This window comes from Larimichthys crocea, chromosome XIV, assembly GCF_000972845.2.
Source record: "Larimichthys crocea isolate SSNF chromosome XIV, L_crocea_2.0, whole genome shotgun sequence".
NCBI classification, from domain to species: Eukaryota; Metazoa; Chordata; class Actinopteri; family Sciaenidae; genus Larimichthys; species Larimichthys crocea.
The window spans coordinates 2,570,337-2,595,162 of NC_040024.1; the positions used below are offsets into that span (position 1 = coordinate 2,570,337).

General features: G+C 39.0%; 4 protein-coding genes across 9 annotated transcripts in view; 1 reads left to right on the forward strand and 3 right to left on the reverse strand.

Moving 5' to 3' along the window:
• Positions 1 to 24,826, forward strand: part of LOC104937123 (prostaglandin D2 receptor 2) — a 170,862-nt gene that overhangs the window by 81,572 nt on the left and 64,464 nt on the right. The window lies entirely within an intron of this gene.
• LOC104939842 (immunoglobulin kappa light chain-like) lies at positions 1,547 to 3,186 on the reverse strand. Its single transcript, XM_027287963.1, has 5 exons — positions 3,131 to 3,186; positions 2,269 to 2,976; positions 2,027 to 2,164; positions 1,903 to 1,946; positions 1,547 to 1,767 (listed from the first exon to the last, which is right to left on the reverse strand). The coding sequence occupies exons 1-5, from the start codon at positions 3,183 to 3,185 to the stop codon at positions 1,648 to 1,650; spliced, it is 1,065 nt and encodes a 354-aa protein (XP_027143764.1). The 5' UTR covers position 3,186; the 3' UTR covers positions 1,547 to 1,647.
• LOC109140685 (uncharacterized) lies at positions 11,410 to 17,054 on the reverse strand. Of its 5 annotated transcripts, none has more exons than XM_027287957.1 (5): positions 16,991 to 17,054; positions 16,126 to 16,836; positions 11,997 to 12,134; positions 11,870 to 11,913; positions 11,410 to 11,736 (listed from the first exon to the last, which is right to left on the reverse strand). In XM_027287957.1, the coding sequence occupies exons 1-5, from the start codon at positions 17,043 to 17,045 to the stop codon at positions 11,617 to 11,619; spliced, it is 1,068 nt and encodes a 355-aa protein (XP_027143758.1). In that variant the 5' UTR covers positions 17,046 to 17,054; the 3' UTR covers positions 11,410 to 11,616. The 5 variants fall into 5 exon arrangements, with proteins under 5 accessions (XP_027143758.1, XP_027143760.1, XP_027143763.1 ...); XM_027287959.1 differs by lacking the exon at positions 11,997 to 12,134 and adding an exon at positions 15,893 to 16,009; XM_027287958.1 differs by lacking the exons at positions 11,410 to 11,736; positions 11,870 to 11,913; positions 11,997 to 12,134 and adding exons at positions 15,441 to 15,633; positions 15,766 to 15,809; positions 15,893 to 16,009.
• LOC109140215 (immunoglobulin kappa light chain-like) lies at positions 21,650 to 23,582 on the reverse strand. 2 transcript variants are annotated; one of them, XM_027287952.1, is made up of 5 exons: positions 23,519 to 23,582; positions 22,651 to 23,364; positions 22,405 to 22,530; positions 22,277 to 22,320; positions 21,650 to 22,169 (listed from the first exon to the last, which is right to left on the reverse strand). In XM_027287952.1, the coding sequence occupies exons 1-5, from the start codon at positions 23,571 to 23,573 to the stop codon at positions 22,050 to 22,052; spliced, it is 1,059 nt and encodes a 352-aa protein (XP_027143753.1). In that variant the 5' UTR covers positions 23,574 to 23,582; the 3' UTR covers positions 21,650 to 22,049. The 2 variants fall into 2 exon arrangements, with proteins under 2 accessions (XP_027143753.1, XP_027143752.1); XM_027287951.1 differs by having other exon boundaries at positions 22,405 to 22,542.

Consider the following 24,826-nt stretch of genomic DNA (forward strand, 5'->3'; position numbering starts at 1 on the left):
ATTAAAAGATCTCTGCACAATAGTGCAGGCTGAAAACCAACATTGTTTGCCTACAAACTTGGACCCCTCAGGCAGCACTGCAAAATACGAAATGTGCAAAATGTGTGATGCATTATGAAGTGCAAAATATAATGATATGATAACAGAGACCTTGGCCTGCTGAGTAACTGACCTTATATCAAGCAAGAATGGGAAAGATTTTATTTTCAAAACCACAAGAACTAGTGTCCTCAAGACCCAAATACTTACTGAGTGTTGTTAAAAGAAAGGTGATGTACACAGTGGTAAACATTCCTTTGTCCCAACTGTTTTGGAATGTGTTGTAAGAATCAAATTGCTGAAGTCACTAAGTTTATCACTTTGAATATTAAATATCTTATCTTTGTATTCAAATAAATATTTATTGAAAATTAGTATGCAAGTCATTTCATACTACTTTGTGTATGTTATATTCAGTATCCTAACTGTAATATGGGTCATTTCATCCATCACAGACAATCAACAACTGAGCTGAGATAGCATCATATGTGTGTTTGATATAGCTTTGGAGTGCACTAGCTGCATATTTATTAGTTTCTGACGATGGAAAAGTGGGAAAATCAGTAAAAACACAATGGAAAGCAGGTCATTTAATAAATAAAATATTATCGACAGCATCAAAAGCCTTTTACAGTTCTTGAAATACATCTATTGATGAAGGACAGTATTTTCTTCAAGAAAGGCACAGATTGTGAGTTCACCAGTGATTATACAGTTTTATAGTTACCGTTTGCATACAGACAATAGCTACTTAGGATGCAAGCCTTTCTATCTTGTTGTGGAGAAATGACTGAAGTCAAAGGTCAGTGGTGAGGTCAGGAGGGAAGAAGGTGTTTAGGGGCCTCTGATGTCTTATGCTGTAATATTTCTTGGCCAAGGAGAATTAGAGACCAAGTACATCAGAAGTGCCTGAGTCGGTCTCACATTCTGCCAAAGTCATGCTGGTGGTCAGACTTTAAACCCCTACAGATGACACCACAAATATTATACGCCCAGAAATAGTCAAAGAGAATGTTTTTTACCCATGTTTGTGTTACCGTCAGCATTCTAGACTGGAGACACTGTTGTCTGTTTATGTCAAAGAAACGTCAACAGCAAGCTATCTATTATGTCTAGGAAGGCAACGTAAGGTCTCTTCGACCCTGGTCACCACACTGTTGAGATAGACTGGCACCTACTGTTCCCAATCAAAGCCAAGCAATTAGTATTGCCGAGGACCTCAAGGCCCACACATTGACCCTGTGTAACCTAAGGATAGAAAATTACATAACACACCTTTGTATAACATAGTCATTTTCTGCTGTACCTGTGCATGAAAACTGATGTAAGACAAAGATCATGGTATGGCAGAGCTTAGAATAAGCTTGTTTTTAAAGATAAAGAAAGAACTTTTTTTCACCTCTGAATGTCGATATGAATCCTAAGGTGCATAATCATTCAATATGAACATGATTCCGAGAAAGATTGGACTGCATCTTTTGACTGCAGATTACAAATGAGGTACACAATATATGTCCAAATCTATATCTACACTACTAAACCAGGACACCAAACAAAAACTTTTAAACCAATTTTATTAAAAAAAGTACAAATGTTACATGTCCAGTTCTACTGCTTTACACTGGAGTACACACATGCATCTCTGCTGTTGTTCCTCTGTCTTCTTGATCTGTCGGGCAGGTTGACACTTAAAGCAGCATAATGGAGGTTGTCTTCATCTCTGTGACCCTGTTATCATGATATGTAGAAGTCGATTGGGATATCAGTCTGAACAGTAAAGTAAAAAAGTGTCTATAAAACAGTTTGATGTATTCTAGGAAGGTGTTTTAATTGTAATTAATGGATTATAAAGATAAATGTCACCTCTGTGTTTCCTGTGGAGGAAGCTGATAATCTTGCTTGACACTCTGGTTGTGAAACACAGAAATTGTTGTTTTATTCAAAAGTCATTTTTTGTGTATACAAGCTGTCAAATAGTACTAGTTACCTGTACATTGCCACTTGTTTCTCTTGATCATCTTGTACAATGAGAACACCAGTAAAACAACCAGTATGGTGGTGAATGTCAAAGCTCCGATCAAGAAATACACCAAGAAAGGAGAGTCCACTTCATCTGTAGATGAACCTTTAGAGACATTACAGAGCTTTCATGATTGTCATCAAATTTGATTAACATGTATCCATCACTATTTAACAAATGAGACAAGCTTTGTGAGAAAAGTGACTTACCTTCAGAGTCCAGCTTGGTCCTGTTTCCAAACAGTATGTGTCCACATGAGGCAACAGCACAGTAGTAGGTCCCAGCATGAGAAAGATTCAGGCTCTTCATCGGCAAGTTGTAGACACAGGTGTGTGTTTGTGTGTTGGGTTTCCTCTCACACTGATCATTCCTGCCTCCATGGGTGTAAATGAGTCCTGGATGAGATTCTTCAGAGTCTTTGAACCAGTAAACACTGTGTTCTCCATCACAGGTCCCAGTGTGTACTGTACAGTTCAGAGTCACAGAGCCTCCTGGCTGGATGGTCTCAGGTGCTGACTGATGGACCAAAGCTGGGATGTTTAAACCTGAACCCTTTACACTGACAGTAATGACCTCTGCAAATGTGAATTTTACTGAGGTATTTACACAATAGTAGGTAGCTGAGTCTAACATTTGTAAATCTGAGATCTTCAAGTGGTTTTTACCATTTCCTGTGTCCAGTGTGAATCGTGAATTGTTGAATTCTTCATAAAGATCGCCTTTGCTATCAAAACTGTAGAAAGAAGAGATGAGCCTTGGTTTCTGTCCCAGAGATTGTTTATACCAGTAATGGTTTGTACCAGTATCGGTTTGTCTTTCATAAAAACATTTTAAAGTCACCTCGTCTCCTGCGTTAACTGATAAAAAATCACTCTCCTGAAGAACGGACGAGGAAGATTTCAATTCAGTCACCTGAGCTGAAGTGAAATAAGAGACACAGTCAATCCACAGTTACTTTAATGTGACAGTATTCATTATAAATCATTACATTAAAAATCTTAGAAACATTTCTGTGAGTAGTGATCATACATCAAAAGATAAAAACTGGAGCCATAAATACAGAAAACTCACCCATTATCCCCAAGAACAAACACGTCAGATAGAAGACAAACTTTGCAGATGTCATCGTGTTTAGAATACCACTGCTGTTCGCCTGCCAGCTCCACACTAGCACAGTGCTCCACTCACCTCTTACCCCGACAGATGTAGTCAATTCATTGGTCGAAAACACAATCACATAAACCTAATGCCCGATGCTCTATCGGACCCTCGTCACAAACCTGCAGCTTCCCCAAGCCCCCCCATTTGTAATTTATTAGAGTTTTCCTTTATGCTTTTTATTGTGGTCCGAATATCCCCCCCGACTGCGCGATGGACTGCCACCACAGATCCAACATGACTCTAATAACCAACACATTTAATTTATGAAGCAAGCGTACACGATTAGTTGATCCCACACACCAAAAAAAGCAACAAAACCCTAAAATCCACCGCAAAAAACTAGTTATTCCCACTTAATAATTCTCAAACCAGAACTAGAATGTCCAAACCGACAACACTCTAGACTGTTCTTTGGAAGTGCAATAGCCTTTAGAACATAACACAAATTCTCTAATCCCCTTTAAAAAATGTTAAAAAGCTTTCAAACAAAAAAAAAAGAAAAACAAAACAACAAAAAGAGACCAAAAAAACAAAACTAACCAAAACACCACAAATAAAACACACTAAAAGCAACACTACAAACACTTACATGACTAAGAATTTAAACAGAAACACTCAACCATATCCAATACAACCAAATCATCATATATACACTGGATCATATTGCTAAAAAATCAGCCAGCTAACAGATCCCACAAGCAAGATTTTAAAACTGACTATAATAGACCAGAGTGTATACATCAATACCTGAATATAAAAATTTTAACAATGTCCACCAAAAATTGATTTTATTATTTTTGCATGAACAACAACAACAGCGAATTACAATTTCGACAATCCAATTCCATTATTTCCCCGACTCCTGCTCTCCATCTCCAATCTAATCCTCACTTCCCTTTATAATACATCGTAACGCCCCATTTCAAGTCATGACTCCCCCTCCATCACTTTCACATTTTCCTTCCATAAATTTTTTTCTTTTACTTAATAATTATTATACACATGTATTTCCAGCATTTGAGGTTGTTTAACCACTTTCTAAAGATCTCCACCAAAAAGGAGTGAGACTGAAAACCAACATTGTTTTCCCATAACCTTTGACCCCTCAGCAGCACTGCATTAAAAAGCAATGTGATTATTTGATTGATATACTACATGGGTTTAAAACAGAGTTGGTCTCTGCATCTACAAATGTAATTTAAGACCCATGCAAAGAGAAAGAACGATCAAACAACAAGCTCACTGGAATGGACTTATTAGGGCCCGAGCAGCGGTGTGAGGCCCTATTGAATTCGTATTTTTTTTTTTTTTTTTCCGATTTTTTTTTTTCATTTTTTTAATTTTCTTTCTATCTTTCCGCAATAAGTAATATGCATTTTCGACGGCCATATCACCCGAAAATTGCCTACCACCCCCCCCCATGTCAGATGTAAAATTACTCACACATGGGCGTACGCATATGCCTCGACAGTGCCCTAGGTGTGCGTTTTTGGCGGTGCCCCTCGCCAATGGTTTCATCCACTTGTACGAAACTTGGTGGGAGTATGTAACATGCCCAGACGCACAAAAAGATCTCTTGGTGCCCGGGCTACAGTGAAGCGTACGGCGTCCAATTTTTGTCAAATTTGACTTTTCCGGTTCTGGCCACATTCCTTTCAGGGTCGCATTTGAACAGAACCCTCCTAGGGATTTCATCTGATGTGCTTGAAACTTGGCGTGGTGTTCCTTAAGGCTCGACAATGAAAAGTTATCAAAATCACAACGTTTCTCAGAGGGCGTGGCCGTGACGGCGCGTCAAAAGTCACGCTGCCGATTTTTTCGAAATAAAATGAGACTCATTTACTTTTGGCTGATTTTCGGGCAAAAGTGTGGGGCAATCATATACTGATCGTCAGAGCTGTCTGAAACGTCTTGTGCTGTTAGACCAGTATTATGCACCAATTCGGCTGCATAATTATTAGGGGGCGGGCAAAAGCGCTCTATAGCGCCCCCTGAATTTTTCTTTGGAACAGCCCCTGCCCCAGTTTTGGACACAGAGTCATGAAACTTAGATCGAATTGGAACATGGAAGACCTACAAAAAAAGTATCTTGAGAGCAAGGGCCTAAAATGAACAAGAAGCGAGTTTTTTTAAGAATGAAAATCGCCATTTTTGGTGTTTCGGCCTGGTGGAGAAGGGTCATGTTTGAACGAACTCCTCCTAGGATTGATCCAACCAATTCATTTACAACTTGGTAGGTGTGTTCACATAGAACTTCCTGAGTAAAAGTTATCAAAATTATGAATTTTGGGGAAACGTGTGAGCGTGGCGCTCTATGCACATTTCCACATGCGCACATTTCGACGTGCGCGCATATGCGAGGGCCCGACCATCGCTGCTTGCAGCTTTAATTTTCAAACTGTAGTTCAGAAACCAACTCTATATTCTGTGCTGCATTGATGTTTTATTATATTAAAAGGAATATAAACTACCATACAAACAAGAGGACTGAATGTAATTTTTAAATGGCTAGTGTTGTGCATTCCTGGTCATTTAAAGGGGCACTGAGTTATGCTGATGTGATGAACTGGCTGTCACTACTATTGAAGATAAACATAAGTAGTGAGTTTAATTAATACTAAAGTACCTCAGGGCAACCATTTTTGAAGAGTAAAAATGAATTAATCATTCATTTCAGTCTCATAAAATACACCAAACTATATTTTGGAATTTTGATGAATAATGAAATTCATTCTCCAACCAAAATGACCACATAAACAGCTAGTAGGTTGAAGTATTTGGAGTTGAGCATACCACCATGTAACATGATGTACACAAGCATTTCTTAACAAGACAATAAGAGCATATGTTAACATAGTCACAAAATATGATCGTGACGCACAATGTTTCAGAGTTATGAACATAAAACAACAGTGTTAATCAGAGACAGAATATCACTTTGATGGAGTTGCGGGGCGACTTCAAGTTCCTTCCACTGTGTGGTTTGGTTAGCAACAAAAGTGTGTATATGTCTGTTGATCTAAAGAGTTAGTTAGTTTATGCCTGTGTGAAGCAAGCCTAAACTATATCTAGTTAGTTTGTCATAGAACCTGAGTGTACTAACCATCAGGTTAACCACATAAAGGATCCAAACACATCAGTAGCTATACACACATTAACTAAGTTACTCTGTCCTGTAGTTAGTCACAAATTGACTGTTAAGGCAACAAAAGGGTTTGACGTTTGGCTTCAAAGGCCTCAACAGAAAAGAAGGACAATATTCCTGATCAAAGGGCATGATGGAAAAGTCCTGCAGTCAGCTGGACCTCTCTTTAAACTCTGGGGACACACGGGTCCCATACTCTGAGAGCAGAGGTCCAGGATACAAAGGTTTAATGAGACAGAGATACAGTTAAGAAGAGGCAGGCCACACTTCAAGTTTTGTAATTCATCAGTAGGAGTAGAGAGGGTGATGATAACCACATGAAGTACTCTATAACAACCACAGACAAATTGTTGGAACCTCAAAGTGCTCCAAAGTTGATTAGTTTATTTGATTATTAATGGCAAAAATTACACACAGAAACACATGACACATATGAAGCTGAGCTTCTAAATATAGTGGTCAAGTCACTTTTTTTTTCATTATATGTACAAGTAACCAGTTAATTCAGATTACAGATATATGGAGACAAAGGACACAAAACATTTTCCTAAATATGCATCAGCAAAGCACAGAGTTATTTAATTTGTCTGCAAGCCAAAGCAATAAAACATATTGAGTTAAACTTCACTCTAAATCTGTGTGACTCCTCAACGTCCAGTTCTACTGCTTTGCACTGTATACACACACTCACTCAGGTTTGATCCCTCTGTGTCTTGATCTCTTGGAGAGGTTGACACTTAAGGCAGCATAATACAGGTTGTCTACGTTTTGGTGTCCCTGGTAACAAAATATACACACATATAATATTGTATTCTTTACAGAAATGAAAAATATATCCAGAAAACAATCAACAACACGTATGAGTGGAATTCAACAGTTAAGTTAACAGTCAATAGTTTTGACTCACCTCTGCATTTGTCTAGAATTTCCTTTAACTTCATACACAATAAATCAAACTCCGGTTCTCGCTTACCCTCAGCATTATTGGCATACCGCTCCTGCCTTCAGTCCCTTATTCCTATCGTCTCCGACTATTCTTATATGCCGTCGCGCTTCGCTTATGATTCGCTGTCGCTTGCGTAAATTCATTCGCTCTCCATTCCGATTACTCCGCCACGCCCTTTAGCTCTCCACCTCAGTTCTCGCTCACATTCCCTTCCCTCCTCGCATCTTCCGTCCTGGCTCTGACTTGCCGCTGGTCACGTACATGTTCGAGGTCTTCTCCTTCTGTCTTAGCCGTCTATCGCTACCTGCCCTACGCAGCTGCCTCTTAAAAGGGCTGTCCCCTGAGTTCGCGTGGAGGTCGAACGCGGAGGACTTCCCCCAGCTCCTGTGGGGTGCTGCCAACCTCTCCGGGCGGTGGGCAGGGACTCTCGCGTTCTACGACGTGGCGACAGCTCATCTGTTCTCGCATGTTGGGAAGACTTGTGTGCGTTACGGCAGTGACTTCGCCTAAAAAAAACCAGGAGGGATACGCTGGCGCGTACTCTCTAGGGCTCGGTCGAAAAACGCTACGAACAGGGAGGAAAAGAAAGAAAAAACACAGAAAAGAGAGGACCAATCTATCTAGATAGAAACCCTTTTTTTCGCAGTTACAATACAGAAGAGCTTTCATGATTGCATCAATTTGATTACAGTACCATCACATTTAAAACAAATGAGACAAACTTGGGAGGAGAAAAAATGATTACCTTCAAGCCAGCTATGGTCCCGTTTCCACAAACAGTAGTGTACCATGAGCAACAAAACAGCACAGTAGGAGGTCCCAGCATGAGAAAGATTCAGGCTCTGCATCGGCAGTTGTAGAGCACAGTGTGTGTGTTGTGTTTGGGTTTCCTCCACATGATCAATTCTGCCTCCATGGTGTAATGAGTCCTGAGAGGAGATTCTTTCAGAGTCTTTGAACCAGTAAACCGTGGTTCTCACAAGGTCCCGAGTGTGTACTGGTACAGAAATTCAAGATTCACAAAGCCGCACTGAGCTAGAGATGGTCTCAGAGTGCTGACGGAATGTACCAAAAGCTGGAATGAGATCAAAAATATCCACGATCCTTTAACACTGACAAATAACAACCACTTGGAAAAGCCATAGATAATAGATAAATCAAGCGAACCTAAGTGGCACGACAATAAAGTAATCCTGAGTCTAAGAATGAGTTAAAATCGGAAATATGTCAAAAGAAGACATGTAAATTGATTCTCAACAAGTACAAAAATGTGAAGACGATGATTATTAAGCAAAAATACATTAAAAAAAAGAAATTTTTTTGTATACACGACCACAATAGAAGGCTGATATAAGAAGCCTTGTTCCTTTCCCAAAGTTTTGTTTATGTAACCAAGTAAGGCCATGATAATATCACACCTATCAGAGAAAACATTTCGAGACACACTGTTTCCAACATAAACTGATTCCAAAAAAATGCGTACTCTTGACGAACAAAGATGAAGACGAAACTTCAGGAATTTTAAATTCAAATCATCAGCATAAGAAGTGAAGAATGACGAAACAAGACAAAACACAATAATTAAATTCAATCGGATAGAAGTCTGCATTATCATAAAAGATTAACAAATAAATTTCCATGATAAGAGTATGCTATAAAAAAACATAAAGAAAACGACAACAACTAGAGAGCAGACTCAACATACCAATTTTATTCAACCAAGAAACCCATGTTCAGATAGAAGACAAAACTTGACAGAAATGAGCCATACGTGTTCAAAAAATCTGTGGCAATTGAATTACAATAATACTGAACAGTTATCATCCACTCATTCCGACAGACTGTAGGTCACTGAATGAGTCAAAAAAGGACACGGAAAATAACTATGATCAGTTAGTAGGAAACACATGCTCACTAGCCGACACCCAAAATTGATGATGAAGTTTGGTATTTTGTTGTAGAGCATGAACAGTTAAGCATACTAAAAAACTAAACTCTCTTGTACAAACAACCCAAGAAAAATAATTACTTCTAGAGTAATAACTATCGTCTAAAGAATCTAAACTAAAAAAGCAGGCAAGTGTTTTGTATGTTAATAAGTGCCTTGAAAAGTTTAAAGTAGGATGAGAGCATATCAAAAAACTGTAGTTACAGTTCACAATATAAAACCACAATAAAAAAATACGTTACTCCAACCACGGTAAGAGACACTCAAAACAAAAAACTAAGATCATATCTACGGCAATGCTAACAGCTCTAATGCTTTGAGATTCATGCATACACCACATGAGTAACAGGGGTGCGTCGGGGTGGGTAGTTGCGTGGGTGTAATAGCAGGTGTCAGAGCAGAGTAGAATGTGAGCAAATGCCAATTGAGTTTAAATGTAAGTTGTGCATGACAACAGCAATATTAACAAAAATGGAAAAATAAAAGGACTTAGTCACAGAACTTAATGAGATCAAGAGAAATCTAAGAATAACTTACATTTATAGAGAAGACCATTTATTATGATACATCAGCAAGTGAAATTTTAATGTCTTTCTGTGTCTTTGACTTTAGTATTTACACTTTATTCCAGCGTTGAGGTGTTAACCACTTTCTAAAGATCTCCACACAAAAGGAGTGAGACTGAAAACCAACATTGTTTTCCCATAACCTTTGACCCCTCAGGCAGCACTGCATTAAAAAGCAATGTGATTATTTGATTGATATTACTACATGGGTTTAAAACCAGTGTTTGTCTCTGCATCTACAAATGTAATTTAAGACTCCATGCAAAGAGAAAGACAACAGAGCTCATCTGGAATGGACTTATTTTCAAACTGTAGTTCAGAAACCAACTCTATATTCTGTGCTGCATTGCTTTTTATTATAACTACCATACAAACAAGAGGACTGAATATAATTTTTAAATGGCTAGTGTTGTGCATTCCAGATCGTTTAAAGGGGCACTGAGTTATGCTGATGTGATGAACTGGTTGTCACTGCTATTGAAGATAAACATAAGTAGTGAGTTTAATTAATACTAAAGTACCTCAGGGCACCATTGTTGAAGATTTGAAAATGCATGAATCATTAATTTCAGTCTCATAAAATACACCAAACTATTATTTTGGAATTTTGATGAATAATGAAGTTTATTCTCCAACCAAAATGACCACATAAACAGCTAGTAGGTTGAAGTATTTGGAGTTGAGCATACCACCATGTACGATGTACACAAGCATTTCTTAACAAGACAATAAAAGCATATGTACTGTACACAATATGATCTGACGACATGAGCATGTGTGCGTGCGGGTGTGTGAGGGCGTGCACGTTTGGGTGTGCACCACCAAGAATGTTTGTGTGTCACTGAACTGCGCATAATGTTCAGAGTTTATGAACATGAAACACGTGTTAATCAGAGACAAAATGTCATGTGGAGCAGGAGCTTCAAGTTTCCTCTTCACCTGTGTGGTTGTGGTTATGGCCAACAAAAGTGTGTATATGTCTGTGTGATCTAAAGAGTTAGTTAGTTTATGCCTGTGTGAAGCAAGCTTAACTATTATCTAGTTATCTGTTTGTCATAGAACCTGAGTGTACTAACATCAGGTTAACCACATAAAGGCAACACATCAGTAGCTATACACACATTAACTGAAGTTACTCTGTCCTGTAGTTAGTCACAAATCGACTGTTAAGGCAAACAAAAGGGTTTGACGTTTGGCTTCAAAGGCCTCAACAGAGAAGAAGGACAATATTCCTGATCAAAGGGGCATGATGGGAAAAGTCCGTGCAGTCAGCTGACCTCTCTTTAAACTCTGGGGACACATCGGGTCCCAGTACTCTGAGAGCAGAGTCCAGGATACACAAGGTTTAATGAGACAGAGATACAGTATAAGAAGAGGCAGGCCCACTTCAAGTTTGTAATTCATCAGTAGGAGTAGAGAGGTGATGATAACCACATAGAAGTACTTCTAACAACACACAGACAAATTGTTGGAACCTCAAAGTGCTCCAAAGTTTGATTATGTTTATTTGATTATTAATAGCAAAATATTACACACAGAAACACATGACACATATGAAGCTGAGCTTTTAAATATAGTGGTCAAGTCACTTTTTTTTCATTTATATGTACAAGAAATTAACCAGTTAATTCAGATTCAGATATATGGAGACAAAGTCAGACAAAAACAGTTTCCTAAATATGCATCAGCAAAGCACAGAGTTATTTAATTTTGTCTGCAAGCCACAAGCAATAAAAGCATATTGAGTTTAAACTTCACTCTAAATCTGTGTGACTCCTCCAACGTCCAGTTCTACTGCTTTGCACTGTAGTACACACACTCACTCCAGGTTTGATCCCTCTGTGTTCTTGATCTCTTGGAGAGGTTGACACTTAAGGCTGCATAATACAGGTTGTCTACGTTTTGGTGTCCCTGGTAACAAAATATACATCACATATAATTATTGTATTCTTTACAGAAATGAAAAATATATCCAGAAAACAATCAACAACACGTATGAGTGGTAATGCAACAGTTAAGTTAACAGTCAATAGTTTTGACTCACCTCTGCATTTGCTGTGGAGGGAGCTGAACATCTTGTTTGAGACTCTGGTTGTAAAACAGAAAAAAAGCTCTTCATTCAGAAGTCATGTTCAGTGAATACAAGCTGTAACATACAAACTAGCAGTTACCTGAAGATCGGCATCTGTTTGTCTTGTTCATCATGCAGACTGAGAAAGCCAGTAAAACAACCAGGATGGTGGTGAATGTCAAAGCTCCGCTCAAGAAATACACCAAGACAAGAGAGTCCACCTCATCTGTAGATGAACCTTCAGAGACATTACAGAGCTTTTATGATTGTCATCAAATTTGATTAACATGTATCCATTACTATTTAACAAATGAGACAAGCTTTGTGAGAAAAGTGACTTACCTTCAAAGTCCAGCTTGGTCCCCTTTCCAAACAGTATGTGTCCACATGAGGCAACAGCACAGTAGTAGGTCCCAGCATGAGAAAGATTCAGGCTCTTCATCGGCAAGTTGTAGACACAGGTGTGTGTTTGTGTGTTGGGTTTCCTCTCACACTGATCATTCCTGCCTCCATGGGTGTAAATGAGTCCTGGATGAGATTCTTCAGAGTCTTTGAACCAGTAAACACTGTGTTCTCCATCACAGGTCCCAGTGTGTACTGTACAGTTCAGAGTCACAGAGCCTCCTGGCTGGATGGTCTCAGATGCTGACTGATGGACCGAAGCTGGGATGTTCAAATCCCATTCCTTTACACTGACAGTAACGCCCTTGGAAAAATCCAAGATGAATGTATCGCGACTGGCACAGAAATAAGTAGCTGAGTCAAAAATGGTCAAAACCGAAATTGTCAAGAGACTTGTATTGTTCTCAACACTCACTGTGAAGCGTGGATTATTATCGAATTCATTAAAAAAAGAATTTTTTGTATCATACACATAGAAGGCGGAGATGAGCCTTGGTTCCTCTCCCAGAGTTTGTTTGTACCAGTAAAGCCATGATAATTCACCTTCATAGAAACATTTCAGAGACACACTGTGTCCAACATAAACTGATACAAAATGTCTCTCTTGACGAACAGATGAAGACGACTTCAGATTTTTCATCAGAGCTAAAGTGAGATGAGACAAAACAAACACATAATTAATTCAATCTGATAGAAATCTGCTTAATCATTAAAAGTATAAAAATCATTTCCATGAGGAGTTGCTGTAAACTAAAAGACACAAACTGGAGCGACTCACCCATTTTCCCCAAGAACAAACACGTCAGATAGAAGACAAACTTTGCAGATGTCATCGTGTTCAAATCTTTGTCTTGAATGACATAATACTGACAGTGTCTCCACTCTTCACAGACAAGACTGTGTCTGATTGGTCAGCCGTAAATAACTATGATATGTATGTAGGACACATGCTCACTGCCACCTTTGATGTGAAGTTTGGTTTTTGAGGCCGACGTTAAGCTACTCTTTCAAACAACCCAAGAAAAATATTTTCTAGGTTACTATCCTTCTAAGACTAAAAAACACAGTTTTGTATGTTTAAGTGCCTTGAAGTTTATTAGTGTGAGAGTTCAAACAGTTTTACAGTTCACTAAAACCACAATAAATACTGCACCGGTAGAGATACACTGCAACAAGACTAAGAGTCTACAGCCATGCTAACAGCTCTATTCTTTGAGATTCATGCTAACATGTCCATGATGATAATGCTAGAGTGCTGGTGTTCAGCAGGTATAATGTGAGCAATGCCACTTTAGTATAGTGTGTTGGCATGACAACAGCAATTACAATTGAAAAATAAAAGGACTTAGTCAAGACTTAATGAGATCAAGAGAAATCTAAGAAGAACTTACATTTATAGAGAAGACCATTTATTATGATACATCAGCAATTGAAATTTTAATGTCTCTCTGTGTCTTTGACTTTAGTATTTACACTTTATTCCAGCATTGAGGTGTTAACCACTTTCTAAAGATCTCCACACAAAAGAAGTGAGACTGAAAACCAACATTGTTTTCCCATAACCTTTGACCTCTCAGGCCGCACTGCATTAAAAAGCAATGTGATTATTTGATTGATATTCCTACATGGGTTTAAAAGCAGAGTTTGTCTCTGCATCTACAAATGTAATTTAAGACTGCTTGCAAAGAGAAAGACAGATCAACAACAGAGCTCATCTGGAATGGACTTATTTTCAAACTGTACAGTAGTTCAGAAACCAACTCTATATTCTGTGCTGCATTGATTTTTATTATATTTAAAAGCAATATAACTACCATACAAACAAGAGGACTGAATGTAATTTTTAAATGGCTAGTGTTGTGCATTCCAAATCGTTTAAAGGGGCACTGAGTTATGCTGATGTGATGAACTGGCTATCACTACTATTGAAGGTAAACATAAGTAGTGACTTTAATTAATACTAAAGTACCTCAGGGCACCATTGTTGAAGATGTGAAAATGAATTAATCATTAATTTCAGTCTCATAAAATACACCAAACTATTATTTTGGAATTTTGATGAATAATGAAATTCATTCTCCAACCAAAATGACTACATAAACAGCTAGTAGGTTGAAGTATTTGGAGTTGAGCATACCACCATGTACGATGTACACAAGCATTTCTTAACAAGAGAATAAAAGCATATGTACTGTACACAATATGATCTGACGACATGAGCATGTGTGCGTGCGGGTCTGTGAGGGCGTGCATGTTTGGGTGTGCACCACCAAGAATGTTTGTGTGTCACTGAACTACGCACAATGTTCAGAGTTTATGAACATGAAACACGTGTTAATCAGAGACAAAATATCATGTGGAGTTGTGTGGTTGTGGTTAAGGCCAACAAAAGTGTGTATATGTCTGTGTGATCTAAAGAGTTAGTTAGTTTATGCCTGTGTGAAGCAAGCTTAACTATTATCTAGTTATCTGTTTGTCATAGAACCTGAGTGTACTAACATCAGGTTAACCACATAAAGGCAACACATCAGTAGCTATACACACATTAACTGAAGTTACTCTGTCCTGTAGTTAGTCACAAATCGACTGTTAAGGCAAACAAAAGAGTTTGACGTTTGGCTTCGTAGGCCTCAACAGAGAAGAAGGACAATATTCCTGATCAAAGGGGCATGATGGGAAAAGTCCCTGCAGTCAGCTGACCTCTCTTTAAACTCTGGGGACACATCGGGTCCCAGTACTCTGAGAGCAGAGAGTCCAGGATACACAAGGTTTAATGAGACAGAGATATAAGAAGAGGCAGGCCCACTTCAAGTTTGTAATTCATCAGCAGGAGTAGAGAGGTGATGATAACCACATAGAAGAACTTCTATATTAACAACACACAGACAAATTGTTGGAACCTCAAAGTGCTCCAAAGTTTGATTGTTTATTTGATTATTAATGGCAAAATATTACACACAGAAACACATGACACATATGAAGCTGAGCTTCTAAATATAGTGGTCAAGTCACTTTTTTTCATTTATATGTACAAGAAATTAAACAGTTAATTCAGATTCAGATATATGGAGACAAAGTCAGACAAAAACAGTTTCCTAAATATGCATCAGCAAAGCACAGAGGTATTTAATTGTCTGCAAGCCATAAGCAATAAAAGCATATTGAGTTCAAACTCAAAAAGAAAATGCTGTCTCACTCAAAAACAAAGTCCAGATCTACTGCTTTGCACTGTAGTACACACACTCACTCCAGGTTTGATCCCTCTGTGTTCTTGATCTCTTGGAGAGGTTGACACTTAAGGCAGCATAATACAGGTTGTCTACATTTTGGTAATCCTAGGAACAAAATATACATCACATATAATTATTGTATTCTTCACAGAAATTAAAAATATATCCAGAAAACAATCAACAACACGTATGAGTGGTAATTCAACAGTTAAGTTATTGTCAACAGTTTTGACTCACCTCTGCATTTGCTGTGGAGGGAGCTGAACATCTTGTTTGAGACTCTGGTTGTGAAACAGAAAAAAAGCTCTTCATTCAGAAGTCATGTTCAGTGAATACAAGCTGTAACATACAAACTAGCAGTTACCTGAAGATCGGCAGCTGTTTGTCTTGTTCATCATGCAGACTGAGAAAGCCAGTAAAACAACCAGGATGGTGGTGAATGCTGAAAATCCCCTCCAGAAATACGCCAAGTCAACCTCATCTGTACAAAAACAGACATCAGACACAGAGCTGTTAACACATTTTCTCTTTTTCTTCTTGGAAAGTAACAATGAGTACTATTAAGATTCACCAACCTCGTCCAGAAAAGTGACTTACCTTCAAAGTCCAGCTTGGTCCCGTTTCCAAACAGTATGTGTCCACATGAGGCAACAGCACAGTAGTAGGTCCCAGCATGAGAAAGATTCAGGCTCTTCATCGGCAAGTTGTAGACACAGGTGTGTGTTTGTGTGTTGGGTTTCCTCTCACACTGATCATTCCTGCCTCCATGGGTGTAAATGAGTCCTGGATGAGATTCTTCAGAGTCTTTGAACCAGTAAACACTGTGTTCTCCATCACAGGTCCCAGTGTGTACTGTACAGTTCAGAGTCACAGAGCCTCCTGGCTGGATGGTCTCAGATTCCGACTGATGAATCACAGCTGGGATGTTTAAACCTGAACCCTTCACACTGACAGTGATGACCTCTGCAAATGTGAATTTTACTGAGGTATTTACACAATAGTAGGTAGCTGAGTCTAACGTTTGTAACTCTGAGATCTTCAAGTGGTTTTTACCATTTCCTGTGTCCAGTGTGAATCGTGGATTGTTCTTGAATTCTTCATAAAAACTGCCTGTGTCATCGTAAGTGTAGAAAGAAGAGATGAGCCTTGGTTTCTGTCCCAGAGATTGTTTATACCAGTAATGGTTTGTAGCAGTCTTGGTTTGTCTTTCATAAAAACATTGTAAAGTCAACTCGTCTCCTGTGTTAACTGATAAAAAATCACTCTCCTGAAGAACGAACAAGGAAGATTTCAGTTCAGTCACCTGAGCTGAAGTGAAATAAGAGACAAAGTAAATATACAGTTACTTTAATGTGACAGAATTTAGTGTAAATGATTAAATTAGAAATATTACAAACATTTCAATAAGTAGTGATCATACATCAAAAGATAAAAACTGGAGCCATAAATACAGAAAACTCACCCATTATCCCCAAGAACAAACACGTCAGATAGAAGACAAACTTTGCAGATGTCATCGTGTTCAAATTGTTGCATCGAATGAAATAATACTGACAGTGTCTCCACTCTTCACAGACAAGACTGTGTCTGATTGGTCAGCCATAAATAACTGTGACGTGTATGTAGGAAACATGGTCACATGCGCACTGCCACCTTTGATGTGAAGTTTGGTTTTTGTGGAGATTCACACAGTGAGAGATGGCTGCCATCAGATCAAACATGAATCTAATACATGGTTTTGAGCAGATCATTATTGTTGATCCCCGATAGTGATATCAAAGTTCTTATTTCAAGCTGTAGTCCAGAAACTAACTTTGTATTTTGTGCTGCTTTGAACAGACAGTCTATCTTTGAAAGGTTGAAAACCACCACACCTTCATACAAACCGTTACATCCCTTTAAGAGGAGGAGTCTAAGTATTGTTCTACTTAAAAAAACCAAAAAACTTTTTACTCCAAAACCACAATAAACACTACACTGACAGAGATACACTGCAACAAGACTAAGAATGTACAGCCATGCTAAATGCTCTTTACACTGATATATGCTAACATCAGCAAGCTAACAGATCCACAATGATAATGCTAGAATGCTGGTGTTTAGCAGGTATAATGTTAACAATGCCAATTAGTTATGTGTGTTAGCATGATAACAGCCAATTAAATTTAAACATAAAAAAGGTATTCAAGCGTCAGTGAGATCAAGCTCATGAAAAAGAATGATCTGAGAATAAATGACATATATACAATGAGAGCATTCAGTAACAGCAGTCACCACATTTACACAAAGACTAAGTGAAACAGTAACACTCATTAAAAACATCAGTGTTACGGACCTCAAGGGCTCGCAAGGCCCGAAACATATTGAAAGAAAACATCAAGACAAAAGTTGTCACTAAAACAATAATATTTTTTTATTAATTCAAAAGAAATGAAATAATTTCCCAAGAAAATAACAAAACAAAAGGGTTGGAGGTTCCTGGCCAAAACAAACAAACGAGAGAGAGAACACTGAGCCAGCCAACGGCCGTCGCGCCCAGCATCCGCCCCCAAACTAAACCTGCCTACACCCCACTACATAAATGAAAAGAAAACACCAAAAACAGGACTACCAGGGAACCTCCGAACCAAAAACTAAAATAACAAAACCCAAACGGAAAAACAGACTCATGGCATGGGGAAACCAGAGCCTCAACCTCCTCACCAGGTCACCTGCAGGGAAAAGTAGAGAGCGAGACAAGAGAGAGAGACACCTCCTTAAGTCAGCTCAAGCTGACGAGACAATAAGTCTCACCTGAGGTCTCCTCTGTGCAGAGAGAGAGAGAGAGAGACAGAGAGAGATAGAGAGGGAGAGAGGGAGAGAGGGGTGGGGAGAAACAACAACACGCCCACACACACAGTTCTACCTCCTGGCCACATGTAACAATCAGTAAGTAAGCTTTAATGTCCTTCAGAGGTTCTGACTTCAGTTCTTCCAGTTGAAGTGAGATGTTCACCACCTGGTGAAAAACTGTGTGTTGAATTAGTTCAACAATGTACTTTAAATTGAACTCACTGCACAATTGCATGGAATTCATGGAGTCCATCTACACTCCATAATATTGTTAGATCTCCGCACAAAAGGGCCAACTGACACCTTTGATATGAAGTTTGATGACAGATTGCTGCCATTACATCAAACAAGAATCAAATACTTGATTTTGAGCAGATTATCAGAGTTGATCGCCTACATCCTCTACAGCCATGCTAACACCAGCATGCTAACATGTCCACAATGATTCATTGATAGTGAGCGCCGGAGTGAGCGGCCGCTTGTTACAGCAGCTCCTGCTCTCTACAAGAAGGGCCAGAGTCGTCTCCACCTGCTGAGGAGGCTGAGGTCCTTTGGAGTATGCAGGGCTCTCCTCAGGACTTTTTATGACTCTGTGGTGGCCTCAGCCATCTTTTATGCTGTGGTCTGCTGGAGAAGGGGCAGCACAGACAGGGACAGGAGCAGACTCAATAGACTTATTAGAAGAGTGAGCTCTGTCCTGGACTGTCCTCTGGACTCCATAGAGGAAGTGGGTGAGAGGAGGATGTTAGCTAAGCTGACCTCCATCATGGACAACACCTCTCACCCCCTACATGACACTGTGGGGGCTCTGAGCAGCTCCTTCAGCAGCAGACTGCTACACCCACGGTGTAAGAAGGAGAGGTTCCGCAGGTCCTTCATCCCTGCTGCTGTGAGACTGTACAACACCTGCACCTGATCATGTTGTAGTCTCTTGTTCATGTCAACCATTGCTATTTTTTTGTCCATTGCTATTTTGTGTTCTTGTTTGTTTTTTGTTTTTGTTTTTTTGTTGTTGTTGTTTTTTTAAGTTTATGTTCTACCTTAGTACTTGTTTTAGCACATTCTACTTTAGTACTTTTTGTAAATATGTACACTTGTGTTTTCCCTCCTTGACTATTTTTCGCTGCTGTAAACAAGTGAATTTCCCCGTTGTGGGATAAATAAAGTATTATCTAATCTAATCTAATCTAATCTAATGATAGATGCTAGAATGCAGGTGTTCAGAAGGTATTATGTCACCTTAGTTTACTGTGTTGGCATTGTTATGGAATTTTCTATCCTTAGGTTACACGAGGTCACGTGCGGGCCTTGAGGTCCTCGGCAGTACTATTTGCTTGGATTTGATTGGGAACAGTAGGTGCCACCATATCTCAACACTGTGGTGACCAGGGTCGAAGAGACCTATTGCTGCCTTCCTAGACATAATAGATAGCTTGCCGTTGACGTTCCAATCTGCGTATACAGACATCTGTGTCTCCAGACTAGAATATGCTGACAATAACACCTGCATGGGTAAAAACATTCTCTTTGACTAATTCTGGGCGTGTAGTATTTGTGGTGTTATCTTTGGGTTTAGAGTCTGACCACCAGCATGAGTTCGGCAGAATGTGAGACCGACTCCGATGTGAGACCAACTCAGATGTTGACTGATGGACCGAAGGTTGAATGTCCAAATCAGAACCCTTTACACTGACAGTAATGCCCTCGCAAAATTCAAATCTATTTGAATGCACAATAGTAGTCTAATGCACGTAAATCTGAAATCGTCAAGTGGTTTTTACCATTTTCTGTGTCCAGTGTGAAGCGTGTATTGTTCTTGAATTCTTCATAAAACTTGCCTTTTTCATCATAAACGTAGAAAGAAGAGATGAGTCGTGGTTTCTGTCCCAGAGATTGTTTATACCAGTAATGGTTCATACCAGTATAGGTTTGTCTTTCATAAAAACATTGTAAAGTCAACTCGTCTCCTGCGTTTTCTTTAAAAATCATGGATGTTGGGTCCTTCAGGTTACCATCAAGATGTTACCAGGGCAAAGTTGAAAAGCCAGCATCTGTGATGATTTGCACACCTGTGAAGGCACTATTAATGCTGAAAAGTACATGAAAGTTTTGGAGCAACATATGCTGCCATCCTGATTGACTTCTTTTTTAGGGACGTCCCTGCTTCATCTGAAAAGACATGACAAGCCACATTTTGTACGTGTTACAACAGCCTGGCTTCATAGTAAAAGAGTGTACAAGGCTGACCTACCTTCAGTTCAGACCTGTTTCCTACTGAAAAAGTGTGACACTTTATGAAGTAGAAAAAATCACATCTGAGACTTTCGCCTGAGTAACTGTAAGCTTATATTATACTGTATTCAAATTGTATAGTTAAAAAATGACTGTGATTTTATGTACGTTTCATACATCATTCTAACTGTTTTGTAATATGGGTTGTATATTATTTGATCGCATAAGCAATCAACAATTGAGCCATAATTAGCATCATATTTCAGTTTGACATAACTTCAGACTGCACAAGTTACATACTTATTAGTTTCTGACTCTGGAAAAGCAAGTAAATCAGTAAAATTGGTGAAAACTCTATCAATCTGGGTCAGTTGGTAGTGTAGTGGGTTAAGTGGCTGCCCCGTGTGCAAGAGGCATTAGTCCTCGCTGCAGCTGGCCCTGGTTCGAATCCCGCATCGGACGGCCATTTACTGCGTGTCACTCCCCTTCTCTCTGCCCCTTGCTTCCTGTCTATCTTCAGCTGTACTATCAACAAAGGTATAAAAGGCCAAAAAAAAAAAAAACTCTATCGATCTATCTCTCTATTTTTGAGTTTGGTCTTTAATATAAGACTTTTAGCTCAAAGCGTATACTTACAGTATAATGCTGTACTGTATCTGTTAGATTCCCATTAAGAGTGTGAATAAAAGGAAGAACATCAAAGTTGTGTACTATTGTGAAATTCAGAACAAGCTTTAAATTTATGAAATGGGCCTGGACGTCATTAAAAGCAGACTGTAATATAGTGAAGGCCTTGTTTTGCCGTAGATCTGATGGCGTCTCGATTGCACATTGCCGTTTTCATTTGTAAATTATGTACATAAGCAGCAAGGGGGGCAATGTTGATTCTTATTGGACCTTTCATAAACCATCTGGGAAATCGATGTAAAACCATCAGCAACCTGAACTTTACCAGAATATGATTTGAAAAATAACAATCATTAAGACCAATTGGAAGCAGCTAATTTATTAAAACATTATTAACAGCATTTATAGCATTTTGCAGATCTACAAAGAGTGCAGCACGATGCAGCTTTTTACAATGTAATCTACTGACACTACAGCTAAAACAGTTATTGTACAATGACTGTGTCTTGACCTCTATAGATGAAGGACAGTATTTTGAATGCACCTATTGTGAGTTCACCAGTGACTCTGCAGTTTTGTACAGCTAGAGCAGTTTAGATACAGACAATAGTTGTTTAGGATGCAAACATTTCCACCTTTGTGTTATTTGCTACTGTACCTATGCATGGAAACTGGTATGATTGATGTTAGACAAAGATCATGGTCAGTAAGGAAACTAATTTATTTGGTAAAGGTTAGAAAAATCTTGTTTTGACAGAAATCCAGTGGTACCTATAGGTCAACACATGAACACCAAAACAAAGTAAAGCATACATGTATCATGTCTAGTTCTACTGCTTTACACTGGAGTACACACATTCATCTCTGGTGTTGTTCCTCTGTCTTCTTGGTCTCTTGGGCAGGTTGACATTTAAAGCAGCATAATGGAGGTTGTCTTCGTCTCCTTGACCCTGGTAACATGATATGTAAAAGTCAATTAGGATATCGGTCGTGACAGAAATTGAGTTGGTTGATGTGCAATGAAAAGTCACCAATGGATTATGAAGATAAATTTCACCCCTGCATTTGCTGTGGAGGGAGCTGATGAATTTGCTTGGCAGTCTAGTTGTGAAACACAAAAAAATGTTTTATTCAAAAGTTATATTTATTGAATACATGCTGTCAGATACAAAAAGTACCAGTTACCTGTACATTGGCACTTGTTTCTCTTGATCATTTTGTACAATGAGAACGCCAGTAAAACAACCAGGATGGTGGTGAATGTCAAAGCTCCGCTCAAGAAATACACCAAGAAAAGAGAGTCCACCTCATCTGTAGATGAACCTTCAGAGACATTACAGAGCTTTCATGACATCATGTCATCAAATTTGATTAACATGTATCCATCACTATTTAACAAATGAGACAAGCTTTGCGAGAAAAGTGACTTACCTTCAAAGTCCAGCTTGGTCCCGTTTCCAAACAGTATGTGTCCACATGAGGCAACAGCACAGTAGTAGGTCCCAGCATGAGAAGGATTCAGGCTCTTCATCGGCAAGTTGTAGACACAGGTGTGTGTTTGTGTGTTGGGTTTCCTCTCACACTGATCATTCCTGCCTCCATGGGTGTAAATGAGTCCTGGATGAGATTCTTCAGAGTCTTTGAACCAGTAAACACTGTGTTCTCCATCACAGGTCCCAGTGTGTACTGTACAGTTCAGAGTCACAGAGCCTCCTGGCTGGATGGTCTCAGATGCTGACTGATGGACCGAAGGTTGAATGTCCAAATCAGAACCCTTTACACTGACAGTAATGCCCTCATAAAATTCAAATCCATCTGACAAGCGGCTTGCACAGTAGTAGGTAGCCGAGTCTGATTGGCGTAAATCTAAGATTGTCAAGTGGTTTTTACCATTTCTGACATCCAGTTTGAAGCGTGCATTGTTCTCAAATTTATTATGAAAATTACCACTTTTATAAAAAATGTAGAATGATGAGATGAGCCTTGGTTTCTGTCCCAGAGATTGTTTATACCAGTAAAGGTATGTAGCAGTACCGGTTTGTCTTTCATAAAAACATTGTAAAGTCACCTTGTCTCCTGCATTAACTGATAAAAAATCACTCTCCTGAAGAACGGACGAGGAAGATTTCAGTTCAGTCACCTGAGCTGAAGTGAAATAAGAGACAAAGTCAATCCACAGTTACTTTAATGTGACAGAATTTAGTGTAAATTATTAAATTAGAAATCTTACAAACATTTCAATGAGTAGTGATCATAAATCAAAAGATAAAAACTGGAGCCATAAATACAGAAAACTCACCCATTATCCCCAAGAACAAACACGTCAGATAGAAGACAAACTTTGCAGATGTCATCGTGTTCAAATTGTTGTGTCGACTGAAATAATACTGACAGTGTCTCCGCTCTTCACAGACAAGACTGTGTCTGATTGGTCAGCCATAAATAACTGTGACGTGTATATAGGAAACATGGTCACATGCGCATTGCCACCTTTGATGTGAAGTTTGTTTTTTGTGGAGATTCACACAGTGAGAGATGGCTGCCATCAGATCAAACATGAATCTAATACATGGTTTTGAGCAGATCATTATTGTTGATCCCCGAAAAAGTTATTGAACATATTATTTCAAGCTGTAGTCCATAAACTAACTCTGTATTTTGTGCTGCTTTGAACAGACAGTCTATCTTTAAAAGGTTGAAAACCACCACACCTTCATACAAACAGTTACATCCCTTTAAGAAGAGGAGTCTAAGTATTGTTCTTTCTAAACATTTTATATATATATAATCTTTGAGGCTGTGCTTTGAGCTACATGCTCAAAAGGTGTTAGCAGGTATAATGTTAGCTTCATAACAGACAATTAAAAAAAACAAAGAATTTAGTCAAGCCTCTGTGAGGTCACCTTGCGTCCTCCATGCTAAATAGGAAAAGGACCATCTAGATTTTTACCAGGGCAAAGTTCAAAAGCCAGCACCTGTGATGTATGGAGGTTTGTAACATCTGCTTATGTTGCCACCCTGATTGATGTCTCGAGGATGTCCCTGCTTCATCTGGAAAGACTTGACAAGTCACATTCTGTATGTGTTACAACAGCGTTGCTTCATAGCAAAAGAGTGCAGGGACTAGACTGACCTACCTTCAGTTTAGACCTGTTTCCTACTGAAAATGTGTGACGCATTACAAAGTGCAAAATTTGACAATGAAGACCCTGGCCTGCACCTCCATGAATAAAAACGTTCTCTTTGACTAATTCTGGGCGTATAGTATTTGTGGTGTTATCTTGGGGTTTAAAGTCTATCCACCAGGATGAGTTGGGCAGAATGTGAGACCGACTCAGATGTGAGACCGACTCAGATGCTGACTGATGGACCGAAGGTTGAATGTCCAAATCAGAACCCTTTACACTGACAGTAATGCCCTCGCAAAATTCAAATCTATTTGAAGGCACAATAGTAGGTAGCGAGTCTAATGCGCGTAAATCTGAGATCGTCAAATGGTTTTTACCATTTTCTGTGTCCAGTGTGAAGCATGGATTGTTCTTGAATTCTTCATAAAACTTGCTTTTTTCATCATAAACGTAGAAAGAAGAGATGAGTCGTGGTTTCT

Coding starts and splice junctions, on each gene's coding strand:
- LOC109140685 (XM_027287957.1), bottom strand. CDS start 17,045: ATGACATCTGCAAAGTTTGTCTTCTATCTGACGTGTTTGTTCTTGGGG. Junction 12,135..16,125: donor GACCAAGCTGGACTTTGAAG/GTAAGTCACTTT, acceptor ATGTCTCTGAAG/GTTCATCTACAGATGAGGTG. Junction 11,737..11,869: donor CCTCCACAGCAAATGCAGAG/GTGAGTCAAAAC, acceptor TTTTGTTACCAG/GGACACCAAAACGTAGACAA.
- LOC104939842 (XM_027287963.1), bottom strand. CDS start 3,185: ATGACATCTGCAAAGTTTGTCTTCTATCTGACGTGTTTGTTCTTGGGG. Junction 2,977..3,130: donor TTTGTTCTTGGGGATAATGG/GTGAGTTTTCTG, acceptor ATTTCACTTCAG/CTCAGGTGACTGAATTGAAA. Junction 1,768..1,902: donor CCTCCACAGGAAACACAGAG/GTGACATTTATC, acceptor TCATGATAACAG/GGTCACAGAGATGAAGACAA.
- LOC109140215 (XM_027287951.1), bottom strand. CDS start 23,573: ATGACATCTGCAAAGTTTGTCTTCTATCTGACGTGTTTGTTCTTGGGG. Junction 22,321..22,404: donor AAACAAGTGCCAATGTACAG/GTAACTGGTACT, acceptor TTTCACAACTAG/ACTGCCAAGCAAATTCATCA. Junction 22,170..22,276: donor CCTCCACAGCAAATGCAGGG/GTGAAATTTATC, acceptor TCATGTTACCAG/GGTCAAGGAGACGAAGACAA.